At 41.2% G+C, this 14,146-nt stretch overlaps 1 protein-coding gene across 1 annotated transcript in view; it reads right to left on the bottom strand.

Annotated features, from left to right (window-relative positions):
• Nucleotides 1-13,845, bottom strand: part of SRD5A2 (steroid 5 alpha-reductase 2) — a 55,298-nt gene extending 41,453 nt beyond the window's left edge. Inside the window, exon 1 of the mRNA XM_004029068.5 lies at nt 13,427-13,845. Within this exon, the coding sequence (XP_004029117.1) occupies nt 13,427-13,707 (281 nt within the window). The 5' untranslated portion in view covers nt 13,708-13,845. The remainder of the gene's footprint in view (nt 1-13,426) is intronic.
• Between the last annotated feature and the right edge of the window lie 301 nt (nt 13,846-14,146).

Below are 14,146 nucleotides of genomic sequence, written 5' to 3'. Positions count from 1 at the left end.
CATACAAAGTATGCTCTCTATCCACAGTGGAATTAAATTAGAAATGAATACAGAACATGTCTGGAAAATTCCTAAACATTTGGAAACTAAATAACACCCTTCTAAATAACCCATAGATATGAGAATAAATCAAAGGAGAAATTAAAATATTTGAAATAAATTAAAATGGTAACAACATGTCGGAATTTGTGAGGTGCCACAAAACAATATGTAGGATGAAATTCAAGGCAATAAATGCTCATATTAGAAGAAAGAGAAAGTCTCCATTTATAACCTTGGCTTCCACCTTAAGAGAAATAGAAAAAGGAGAGCAAATAAAATTCAAAGTAAGCATAAGAAAAAACATAATAAAGATCAAAACAGAAAACAATTAAATGTAAAAATCAATAGTGAAACTCAATGAAATAAAAATCTAGTTCTGAGATGATCAATACAATTTCTAAAGCTCTAGTCAAAAAGATCTGGAAAAAAAGTGGAAAATATAAATTACCATGATTAAGGATGAAAGAGATGAGATCCTCTCAGATTCAAAATATTAAAAGGATAATAGTTTGGACTTTGCCAAGTGCTACTTTGCCAGGTAACATGATTGCATGTTAAGGGATCGTCAACATCTTGATACAAAGGAGAAATAGAAAGATGACAACTTCATAAGTGGGTTGTGTCATAGCAGCTCAGTGGGGGAGATCTCACACACGAAGGGTGACTTTTAAAATCCCTCAGAACAGTAACTACTTATGGGGTGTCATATCTCTGCTGAGATTTAATTGCATGGTCAGTTTGTAAAATACATCTTAAAATTTTGTAATACAGTATTATTTCTTCTATTAGGTATAATAGGAGTTAAATAATTAAATAATAATACTAAAAGGAAAAAATACAAACCTAAATTATCAGCTATTTACATCACTTTATATTCCAATCATGGTCAATTTTCATTTGTACATGTCAACATGGATTAAATCAGAGTGTACTCTTTATGTGCTACTTTTTAACTAAATGGCTCCACATATTTATTTCCATACACAGATATAGTCCATGCAACTAATATTTTTGAAGTATATATGGTAATTTAATCATATTGATTACAATCAATCCCCAATTGTAGAGCATTTAGGTAACTTCCAGTGTTTCACAGTTGTGAATAGTAACACTATAACTTTGTGTAGACTGATTTCTTCCTTTTGGATTATTTCCCTTGAGTAGAATTCCTGGCCCTCCTCTACTCACACCTCAAAAAAGTGAAACAGCTTATCAGCACTTGTTGAACATTTCCAGATGAACTTCACAGAAACTTTGAACAATTCTCAGTGACACAGGGCCACATATACATATAATTTTTTCATAGGCCTACCTAGTTTTCTTATTTTTATTGAAGTAAATTACTATTCAGTCAACTGAACATATTTAAAGGGTGCAATTTGGTGTGTGTGTGTGTGTGTGTGTGTGTATATATATATATATATATATCTCTACCAGTGCAGTTTGGTAGATATATTTCATGTCACATGAAGCCATGTGACATAAAAATAATGAACACATCCATCACAACAAAAGGTTCTTCATACCCTTTGTAGTTCTACCTTCTTGTCCCTCTTGTGTCCTCAGGAAACCACTGATGTACTTTGTGTCACCATAGATTAGTTTAAATTTCATAGAATTTTATATAAACATAATCATAAAGCATGTACTCTTTCTAGTTTTTGGCTTGTACAAATAAAGCTACTACAAACATTTGTATACAAGTCTTTGTGTCACGAGATCCTTGGGGTGTCACTTCACCAGCTGGAAACCTCTGTGGCCAGCAGTGCCTTCTGCCTAAGTATTGCTCATGCCCACTGAGCTCAATCTGTCCACTCAGCCTGGCAGGCTGCACTTGGCTCATGCTACAGGCCTGAATCCCACACCTGCCAAGGGTGAGCCAGACACAGAATGATGAGGGGTATGTGTGTGAGTGAGCGCAGGGTCCAGCCACTGTGCACAGCCAGGCACACTGGTTGCTGGGCAAGGCAAGCAGCTCCAGATGACAGCATAAGTGCCGGCTCCATGTGAGGCTATGGTTGGACCAGATGTACCCCAAGTGGCTTCCACTGTGGGCACCCACATCTGGATGAAGGGAATATGGTGGTGCCTGGAAGCTTGGAGATGCCAGGAACCACAAAGCCCCAAAGAGGGTGTCATAGCCCTGGCTCAGGGCTCCCCTAGTTCTGGGCTCCCCGAAGGGTCCCAGCTCTTCTCTCCTTCTTGTTGCCTGCAATGTGACAAGCAGCGGGGCATGTTTCAGACCTGTTTGTGTTACAGCTGTTTCAGTCCCCGCATTCAGCAGGTCCTGATTTCTTGTCCCGTGTCCAGGAACAATGAGGTACGCAAACAACTGGAGGATGAGCAAGGCAGAGAGGAGCTCCAGTGAGTGACAGAGTAGCTCTTGGGAGACCCAAAGTGGGCAGTTCCTTCCCACAGCTGGTAGTCCTGATGTCTGTCCAAGTCTGGATGAGTCTAGAGTTTTTATAGCCTCAGAAGGAAGGGCGTGCTGATTGGTCCATGGGCCACCATGAGCAGGTTCAGAAAAAGCACCATAAATTGTCCCTCTGGGCCACTGACTCCATCCAGAATTGACAGCCCAGCACCCAGGCTTCAGGCCATCCCTGGCTTGAAGGTGGGGTTTCACCCGAGACCTGCCCCTTTCCACCCAGGAGCCTGTCTGCCTCCTGCCACCATCCACATGCCATCCATGGTGCCCAGGCTGTTAGTGCCAAGGGGTGCTTGCAAGCCTGCACTAAGCCACCCTCAGCCCCCACTTGCCCCTCCTCCCATGCTCATCAGCACCCAAAGTCTGGAGGGGGACAAGGCGGCAGGGGGCTGGTGTGTCAATGCCGCCCTGAGCTTGCACATGCCAGGCCAAGCAACAGCACCTTGGCTCAGCCACAACTTTGTTCCACCCCAGAGCAGGCGCCTAGAGTGGGAAGAGGCCAAGGAGCGGGAGCAGGTACTTCCAAGCCTTCAGGGGCAGGGGCGCTTCCCAAGCCCCTGAGAGCACGGGGAAGCCCGGGTCCAGAGCCATGGCTGGGTGGCTGCAGCTGCGCCAAGGAGCACTGGCCTTCTGCCCCACCAACTTGGTAGGGGATGGGGCTCATGCCTGTTCCTGGCTGTGCCAGCTCTGTGGAGTGCGCAGCCCCAGCCACGCCTCTAACACTGCAGCCTCTCCAGTCAGGCTGCTGCTACCATCATTTGTATGAACACATGCTTTTATTTTTCTTAGAAAAATAACCAGAAATGCAATGGCTAGATTATATGATAGGTATATGTTTCACTTTTTAAGAAACTATCAAACCATTTTCCAAAGTGGTTGTCATTTAAATTCCCATCAAAGGTATGAGAGTTCCAGCTCTTCCACATCCTCACAAACACTTGGTATGGTCAGTATTTTTTATTTGAGCCATTCTTTCAGACACATAGTGATACCCCATTGTGGTTTAATTTGCATTTCCCTAATCACTAATAATGAGCATCCTTTCATGTTCTTGTTTGCCAATCATACGTTTTCTTTGGCAAAGTATCTGTTCATATAATTCTCCTATTTTTAAAGTTAAGGTGCAAAGGCAGTTCATTGGACAAAAAGTAGTATTTTCAACAAATGGTACTAAAACAATTGACTGTCCACATGCAAAAAACAAAAAACAAAAAAAAACACAACAAAAAAACTTTGATTCAAACTTGGAAACCTACTTTAAAAATTAATTCAAAATGTGTCATAGACGTGAAATTAAAACCTAAAACTACAAATCTTGTAGAAGGAAATATAAGAGAAAATCACTGTGACCTTAGATTAGGCAAAAATCTTTTAGATATCACATCAAAAGCCAAAGAAAAATGGAAAAATTAGACTTCATCAAAATTAAACATTTCTGTTTTTCAAAAGACAGTTAAGACAAATTACACCAGATGTGTAAGGAAGAGCTGGTACCACTCCTACTTAAACTACTCCAAAAAATTGAGGAAGAGGGACTCCTCCCCAACTCATTCTATGAGGCCAGCATCATCCTCATACCAAAACCTCACAGAGACACAACAGAAAAAGAAAACTTCAGGCCAATATCCCTGATGAACATCAAGGCAAAAATCCCTAACAAAACACTGGCAAACTGAATCTGGTAGGATATCAAAAAGCTAATCCACCAGGATCAAGCAGGCTTTATCCCTGGGATACAAGGTTGAGTCAACATATGCAAATCAGTAAATGTGATTTACTTAAGCAGAACTAAAAACAAAAACTACATGATTATCTTAACAGATTCAGAAAAGGCTTTCAATACAACTAAATACCTCATCATGTTAAAAACCCTCAACAAATGAGGCATTAAAGAAACATAATTCAAAATAACAAGAGCCATCAATGACAAACCCACAGCTAACATCATACTGAATAGGCAAAAGCTGGAAGCATTCCCCTTGAAAACTAGAACAAGATAAGGATACCCTCTCTCACCACTCCTTTTCAACATAGTACTGGAAATCCTGGCCAGAGCAATCAGGTAAGAGAAAGAAATAAAAGGCATACAAATAGGAAGAGAAGAGGTTAAACTATTCCTGTTTGCAGATGATGTGATTCTATACCTGGAACACCCCATAGTCTCTTCCCAAAAGCTTCTTGGTCTGATAAACAACTTCAGTAAAGTTTCAGGATACAAAATCAATGTACAAAAATTACTAGCATTCCTATACACCAACAACATCCAAACTGACAGCCAAATCAAGAATGCAATCCCATTCATGATTGCAGCAAAGAGAATAAAATACCTAGGAATACAACTAACCAGAGAGGTAAAAGATCTCTACAATGAGAATGACAAAACACTGCTGAAAGAAATCAGAGATGACACAAACAGAAAAACATTCCATGCTCATGGATAGAAAGAATCAATATTGTTAAAATGGCCATACTGCCAAAGCGATTTACAGATTAAATGCTATTCCTATCAAGCTACTGATGACATTCTTCACAGAATTAGAAAAAAACTATTTTAAAATTCATATGGAATCAAAAAAAAGCTGGGATAACCAGGCAATCCTAAGAAAAAAGAACAAAGCTGGAGGCACCACATTACCTGACTTCAAACTACACTACAAGGCTATAGTAACCAAAACAGCATGGCACTGGTACAAAAACAGACATATAGACCAATGGAACAGGAGTGCCCAGAAACAATGCTGCATAGCTACAACCATCTGATATTTAATAAATTTGACAAAAGCAAGTAACAGGGAAAGGACTCCCTATTCAAAATGGTGCTGGGATAACTGACTAGCCATATGCAGAAAATTGGAACTGGACCTCTACCTTACACCACATACAAAAATCAACTCAAGATGAATTAAAGACTTAAATGCAAAACCTAAAACCATAAACACCCTAGAAGAAAACCTAGAAAATGCCATTCTGGACATAGGATCTGGCAAAGACTTCATGACAAAGACACCAAAAGCAATTGCAACGTAACCAAAAATTGACAAACAGGACCCAATTAAACTAAAGAGCTTCTGCACAGGAAAAAAAACTATCAAGAGAGTAAACATGCAACTTACAGAATGGGAAAAAATATCTGCAAACTGTGCATCTGACAAAGGTCTAATATCCAGCATCTATAAGGAATTTAAACTAATTTACAAGCAAAAACCTAACAATCCAATTAAAAGTGGGCAAAGGACATCAACAGATACTTTTCAAAACAAGATATATGTGGCCAACAAGGATATGAAAAAATGCTCGGCATCACTAATCATTAGAGAAGTGCAAATCAAAACCACCATAAAATATCATCTCACGTCAATCAGAATAGCTACCATTAAAAAGTCAAAAATAATAAATGCTGGCAAGGTTATGGAGAAAAGGGAATGCCTATACACTGCAAGGAGGAATTTCTCAAATAATTTAAAACAGAATCACCATTGAGCTCAGCAATCCCATTATTGGGTATATCCCCAAAGGAATATATATTGTTCTACCATAAAGACACATGCATGTGCATGCTCATTGCAGCAGTATTCACAACAGCAAAGACATGAAATCAACCTAAATATCCATCAATGGTGGACTGGATAAAGAAAATGTGGCATATATACACCATGGAATATTATGCAGCCATGAATAATAATGAGATCATGTCCTTTGCAGGCCATTATCCTCAGCTAACTAACATAGAAACTGAAAACCAACTGCATATCCTCACTTATAAATGGGAGCTAAACACCAAGTACATATGGATACTAAGAGAACAACAGAACTGGGGTCTACTTGAGGGTGGAGGATGGAAGGAGGGTGATGATTGAAAAAATACCTATCGGGTAGTATGCTTATTACTGGGGTGATGAAATAATCTGTACACCAAACCTGTGAGACATGTAGTTTACCTGTATAACAGAACTGCATATGTAAACTTGAACCTAAAAATGATTTTTTTAAAACAAAAGACAGTTAAGAGAATAAAAGAGACAAGTCACAAACTGAGAGAAAATATTTGCTAAGTTTATACCTGGCAAAATACTTCTATCCAGAATATATAAACAACATTTAAAACTCAATAATAAGAAAACAAACAACCCAATACACTAGAACTTAGATTTGTTTATCACATAAGTAACTTTTGGCAAGTAAAGGGCATTGACTGAGAGCATGAGACACAGAGTTAAGTTTTAAAAGACAGAAGTAAGATCATGTACTGCTGATACAAGAGGGCAGGCAGAGAGGCAAGAGAGAACCAGAGTCTATACATGAAAAAAGATCTTGGGATGTTTCATGGTTAGAAAGAAAAAATATCAAAACCAAATTACCCTGTTTTCCTCACAGTAACTTCTAGGATCAGCCGTAACAATATGGAGCAAATATTAAAAAAAAGAAATTGAAAGAGGCCCAGAGCCTAATTTAAGACTTGGGTAGTAGGACTGGATAATATGGCATAGTTACAGAAGATGTTTGGAATCTAAAAGTAGAGAGATACTCCAAGACTGAGTATACAAAGCATAAGGCAAATTTAAGTCACAGATCACCAAATGGGCCCCTTTTCCCAACAGACATCATGTCCCCACCCAGAAATCTGGGAACAGGCCATTCTTCAAGAACCAGGTCAAGTCTCCCATCTTCACTCCCACTCACTCCATCAATGCTCTGCACTGCAATCACTTGTAAAATAGCACTAATAACAGGGATTGCCTCAAGGACAAAATGAGATAGCCAATGCAAAGAACATAATATAATGCCTGGAACACCCAGAGCTCAATAAATATTGGTTTCCCTTCTCTCCCTTCTATAACCAAATGGAAGACAAATTGCACTGTTGGCCCTAGTTCAGGGGTTTTTAAAATTTAGAGCTCCTATGTTGAGCTGAGTCTCGTTAAAGGCTTCTGGGTTGAGCACAGAAACTTTTTAAACAACTTGAGTCCAGACTTTGATGTCCCCATTGCCATACATGGCACGGAGTCAACAGCAGAACGGGAAGTACCCCAAGTTGCAGAAACAAGTTGCCAGGCTGTGGCAAAATTCAATAAGTAGACAACGTTTGTATTCCATCTAGTAACAAAAAATATTTATGCTCCCCCTACAGCTGGCTGAGGGCCCTTCATTAGAGCATCACTGCAAGCCCTTCCACTGTCCCTCACCCATTCCTCCTCAGGCAAGGAAATGTGAATTACCTGATGGGTCAATCTGGGAGCAGGACCTGCCAAAGGATGCGTACAGCTCAGCCCTTCTGCTGTCTTTTCAGAACAGGTACCACTGTGAGAGGCCTGTGGTTGCCCAGCCATGATCATAGCTAATTATTTCTGAGGTACTGTGTTAGAAGGCCCACATAATCCAAAAATCTAAGCCACATTCCCCCAAACCAGCTTTACCAGTAATAAAAGGTGGTAATATGTCTCTAGTTACCTAATTCCTGGATCTCTCAGTTAGTTCTGAACTTGAATGGAGAAGAAGGGTGCCATTTTGAGGCCCCCTCAACACCTATCCACCTATCTATCTGCCCCCTGTCCCATGCACAATCAAACATAGACAGGCACTAGGGCCCTCTCAGATGAATGTTCAGTGGCCTGGCTGGGGCCCGTGCTAACCAGGCTTCTTTCCCCCTCAGTTTACATTTTCCCACCTGCCTGATATTGTCAGACTGACGTTGCTGCCACCCAAGTTTCACACCAGAAAGAGTGAGAAGCACACAATGAAGGTTCTTTCCTGCCTTCTTCCTAGAGAGCAAGCACTAGGTATTGTACTCCTATGACTCCCATGAGACCTAGCATAGTTCTGAGCCTACAGAACTCTGATAAAGATCAGGAGACCAGGCTTCAAGCTCCACTCTGCCCTTTCTTGCCATGTAACTTGGTACATGTCACTTTGCCAGTCTGAATCCTTGAATTCCCATTGTAATTCTTTATTTTGTTTGTTCTTTTTAAGTGACATTAAATTAGATTTTAAATGGACAAAAAGTTGGTCCTTTCTTCAGTGTGGTAAAAGTGAAGTGGTCACGATCTCCAAAGCTGGTTTATATTTTTGGCAAACATAGCTATATATTTTTCAGATGTGCTTATGATGTCATTCCATTTAGAATGAAAACTCCAAGACTCCTACTATTTTCCCATAAAAGTTCAAATAAAAACTTAGAACCCAAGAATTCTCAGAAAACAATATTTACTGCCAAGTCCCCACTTACATGTAGCAGAAATTTTCTAAGATATGGCCGCTGCTTTGCTATAGAATTTAACCAAATTTTATTATAGAATTATCAGGGCACTGAATGTAAAGCCATGCCATTCATAGTTTTCTTTAGAAGGGATTGGTAAACTATGGCCCATAGGCCAAATATGGCCCACTGCTTGTTTTTGTAAATAAAGCTTTATTGGAATACAACCACATTCATCTGTTTACATAATGTCTGTAGCTGCTTTCCCGCTATAACAGTAGGGGTGAGTTGCTGCAATAGAGATCATGACCTGGCTTTTTACAGAAAAAGTTTGCTGACTCTCATTCTAAAAAAATCCTTCAATTAATCTTAATTTATTTAAATTATGACTCAGGAACATCCTTAACACATGATTAAGTGATCACAGGAATGTTGCTTATCTTGCTTGGGCTTTTTTTTTCTTAATCTGTAAGAGGAGAGATTTGTCTATTGTTTCCAAAGTAGCCATTAATTCTCATTCTGATTCTCAGCAGATGAGTAGTTTCCTTAGCAAGGTCTGATTACTTCTGAATAGTTGAGACATCTGCACCTCTCGTGAAATAAGAGAAGCATTGGCAGGGGCTCATGAGAAGACTCAAGTTCCAACTCTTTGATTTCCCCCTAACTGACCCAACCTTTTGTGCTTTGCTTCTGCAAAATGAAGAGGCTGGGCAGATGAGAACTACGTTTCCTTAGAACAGATAATTATGATCCAGTGTGTGAAATGCCTCATCGAAAGCCACACTGCCTACTATGAAAGCCCAAAGAACAGCATCACAACTGGATTTAGAGAAAAGAAAAGACTCAGACAAGGCTTCTTGGAGGAAAGGATGCCTGACCTGAATCTTGAAGGATGAGGAGAAATTCCGCTGGGGAGTGAACTGACTAATAAAGCAAAAAGCACCTTATTGAAGCCATCATTTTATTTGGCTAATCAAAAAAATGTTTCAGCATCTAAACCTCAAGGAATATCTCTCTGAATTCAAACAGACTCTAATGTGTGCATTATACTCTGCTTCTAGATGTATATCATGGAAATTACATTGCCCAAAACCTTTTCACAATGTAGTCACTTCTTCTCTGGAAAAAAAAAATGTTCCTTTGTCTTGTTCATTCAGTTATCAAGGTCCCATCAAAGTCTTGAAAAAGACATCAGCCACCACATGCATAAGTGATGTGACTGACCACTGTATGGAACACCAAGACTTCTTGGGAAAGTGAAGATCAATCAGAGAGTTTAGACAAGGGGTCATTCCACAGCTGCAATCACAGTCAACAAGAGGTGAGATAACTCTTGACTTCAAATGACTTTGGCAGTGGGATTAGGCAATGTGCTTAGGCAGCAGTCATTTCCATGCGGCTAAAGAATCCAAACAGCCACAACAATAGATTCTGAAGAGAGGAAAGTTATCTGAATTGACCTAACTATGCAATCTCAGCAATTATGATTCCCAAGTAATTGCTAGCTCTCCTACAATTCTGTCTGTACGGTTGTTGTAAGTAGAGTTCATTCATGCATTCAACAAATTCTAGTGAGTACCAACTATGGACCAGCTCTTTGTATACAATGGGGATACAGCCATAAAAAAGTGAGACAAAAACCTTTGACCCTGTGGAATCTACATTCTTGTGTGCCATCCTTGTATTGAGAAAAGTACAATGAGTTTTAACTGCTATTTGATGGGACATATTGCTGCTTTGAACAGTCCCCAATGGACATTTTGCAAAAGAGTCTGAGCCAAACCTGAGCCATCCTTTCTCCCTGTCTCTCCGTCTTATTCTCTGTCTTAGCAACACACAGGACAAGATAAAGCCAAGACAGCCTGATGCTTGTTCCTTAATGCACCCTCAGTATCAAGCCAAATGACTCCTTAAGCCTCGAAACAGATATTTATGATTATATCAAGACCCTAAAGAATGTTCTTAACCTTTGAACCACTTCTGGAAATCCTAAGAAAATAGATCTAACCTTTGAAAAGAATTTAGATGCAAAAAATGTACATCACAGCTTCAATGAACCTAGCCTCACCCAAGACAAATTAAATGTCCAACTATAAATGAATATATAGATAAATTATTATTTTTACAGTAGATGAAATAAGCAGATATTAAGAAATCTGTGATAATGTTGGAAAATACTATAAAATGTTAGGTAATTAAACAGAGCTAAAAAACTATATATTCAACATAACAAGCATGTGTGAAAATCTACTAAGGAAAAAGATTTGATAGAAATTCTCTAAAACATTAATATTTAATATACTTAGATGTAATTATGAGTATTTTCTACTTTTGGGATTTTTCCATTTTTCATTAGGAAAAAATGTTTTTATAATTTAAAAAATTTTTACATAATAATTTTAAGAATAAATATACTTTTTAAAAAGCAAGAATGAGGTCGCATTTATCCAACAAGTATACAACAGTTTATTATCATACCTGAAGAGCCTGAGATCTGGATTCATACTGCCTGGGTTTGAACTCTGATTCCTCGTTATTGTGTGACCTTGGGCAAGTAAGTTATTTAACCCTTTCTTGCTCCAGTTTTCCACCTGCAAAATGGGCATGCCTACCTAAATGGGTTGGTATGAGGATGAGTAAATTATTTACTCAGAGTGTTTGGCACACAGAGTGTAACACCCTGTAAGCACTCAAATAATAACAGATCACACACTCCAGTGGCCTCAAAGAAAGAATTCAAAAAAGAGGAAAGACAAACATCAGATCCCGATGCCTCAGGAACAAGTAGCTCAAGAGTTGTACTTCCAGTGGGCAATTTTCCCTCAGGCAGAATGAATCTCCAAGTCCTTTACTAATATTTTAAAATTTCCTCTGAAGAAGGACAATATGTAGATATTTGTTTTATGCATAATTACTCCTTTGGGTTTTTTTTTAAATGCACCGGTCATAATTTATTGTGCAAAGTGCCTTTTGATTTCAAAAACAAGCTTAAAGATTATGTTAATAGGATTGTCACAAAACACTAATCATTAAGATGAAATGACCTCATAAAAATATTGCTTATGTTGCCAACATACAGTAGTTAATTTGAAGATAAAAATAATTGTTGATAAAAATCACATTTCTGTCAAATGTCTGTTGAAAAATCAGTGAAATAAAAAACTAATCTCTTATCTCCTGTATCCAACATCCTTCTTTCTGTGCAAATTAAACCATCTAAATCTGAGTAAAATAAAATCTGTGTAAAATAAAGAATCTTGTTCACAGCAGGCTTTTAGTAAATATTTGTTGAAAGGATACAGTTTAGTTCTTATTACTTGACAACGTTTGCCTTTTAAAAAGAGTGAGAATTCAGTTAAGATTGCATAAATATTAAATCTTGACCAATAAAGAAGATTCAGAGGATAAGAGGAAATTAAGAAAGACAGTTTGAAATTTGTCTCTGACACCTTCTTCTCTCGAAATGAGGCATCACTTTCTCTTTACGAGACAGATTATGCCAGAGGCATTCTTTATCCTAATTTCTGATCCAAACTTCCTTGATCTTTTGACCCTAGGAATCTTCTACTCAAAATAAGGCAAAACCTTCAAGGTTTTGATTTCGTTTGATAACTTTTCTCTGTTTATGGGCTCTGTTCTCTTCTTGCATAGAATATCTGCCTACTTAAAACGGCTAAAAGGTCTTAAACCTCAGAGATTCACAAGCTCAGATTTGCATCTTAGCGGGCACCAGCTGTATTGTCTTCTTTCAGTCCCATAACCTTACTCAGCCTCAGTTTCTTTGTAAAGTGGACATAATAAATATCTCTCAAAAGGTTACAACAGAGTTAAGTGAGACCATAGATACTAAACGATTGGGCATGGTAGGCAATTTAACAATGTGTTCGTTCTTCCCTTTCCCTGTGAGACTTTACTGAGGCTGGACAGTCTTTCTCTGAACCCTGACATCCCTTGGTCTCTTTCCTGTCTTTCCTTCCCAGAGCAGAAAGCAAAGTTCTCCTGAACCCGGATTTTTTAAATCTAGAAGAACATTTGAGCTGTAAGTTACCCACTCACATTTCAAGTCCCAGGGAAATTGGAAAGGTAGATGAATTGGTGGTGTGCTTGGTCCCTTTTGGGAGGGGCCTAAGAAGCGGGGACCCTCGCTTGAGTCAGTGGGATCTCACTATATTCTCTTCCCCATCTGTGAAGTCTGGATTTGGGCTCTACCCACCTTCCTCCTTAGACCTGCAAAGACTAAATCAATGAGAACCTCTGAGCTGAGTTTCCCTCGGGAGATGCCAAGCTCGTAAGACTCTCCCAAGATCCCAGAGCTAATCTGTCCCCACCCTGCAAGGAAAAGGTGAAGGAAGAAAGGGAAGCGGGGCGGGGCGCGATATGCCACAGGTAACCGCCGCCTGCGCGCAGTTAAGGAACAGTCCTGTCCAATAGATCTCCCCAACCTGAGCTTTCCAGGTCGCCTCCCGCCCGCAGGACCTCTTTCTCTCGAGCAGCCAGAGGATTTGGAGCTGCTGAGAGCGGATGAGGTCCTGGGGGAGTGAAGGCGGCGTCTGTCCCGCAGCCGCTTGTCAACTCTCTAGCGTCCAAGCCCCGGCCCCGGCCCCGGCCCCCGCCAGGTGCGCCAGGCAGGCTGGCCTCCGCCTTCCTCACAGCGCCCCACGCTGCCTCCTTGGCGTTCCTCGGTGCGCGCTCCACGCTGCGCTCCTGGACGCCGGGAGCAGGGCAGTGCGCTGCACTGGGCGCCCGCAGGGGAAAAACGCTACCTGTGGAAGTAATGTACGCAGAAGAGGCCCAGAAGTACCGTCCCAGGTGGCCCGAAGAGGGAGAGGGGCTGCCGGGCGAGGATCCCCGCGGGCACCGCGAAGGAAGGCAGCTCCTGCAGGAACCAGGCGGCGCGGGCTGGCAGGCGGGTAGCCGCCGGCTTCAATCTCTCCGTGTGCTTCCCGTAGCCGGAGGGCTTCGCGACGTACAAGGCCAGTGCCCCAAGGGCGACCAAAGTGGCGCTGCCTGCCAGCACTGGGCTCTGCTGGCACTGAACCTGCATCGCGCCGTGTTCCTAGCCGGTGGCCGCTGCCCTCCCAGAAGAGAGCGCGGCCCCCGCAACCCCTTTATGGAGCGCCAGACGCCACCCATGTCCGCCCCCTCGGCCTTGGCTCCCGCCCCTCCATCCTGCCTCCCACCTCGCCGCGTCCACCCCTGGCGCGGCTTCGCAGCAATACCCCTTTCTCAAGGATGCAGCCGCGGGGGCGGGAGGAGAACGAAGGCCTTTAGTTCGCCCGCCCTCTCCACCGCTTTACATTCACCTCCCCCTTAGGCTGTCCTTCCATGACTTGTTCCTCAACTATTCGCCTCTGATGCGGCAACTTCTGGAACTAAGACACGGGAAGAAAACCCCACGGGGACGATTCAGCTGGGGTGGTTCTTCCGCCCCAACACACACCCTCTGTGCCGTCGGTCACCACGCAGTCCCACTCTCCAACACC

The sequence above is a fragment of the Gorilla gorilla genome, chromosome 12, assembly GCF_029281585.2.
Source record: "Gorilla gorilla gorilla isolate KB3781 chromosome 12, NHGRI_mGorGor1-v2.1_pri, whole genome shotgun sequence".
In the NCBI taxonomy this organism is placed as follows: Eukaryota; Metazoa; Chordata; class Mammalia; order Primates; family Hominidae; genus Gorilla; species Gorilla gorilla.
The sequence above is the reverse complement of the archived record's forward strand: the minus strand, read 5'-3'. Positions and strand labels throughout refer to the sequence as shown.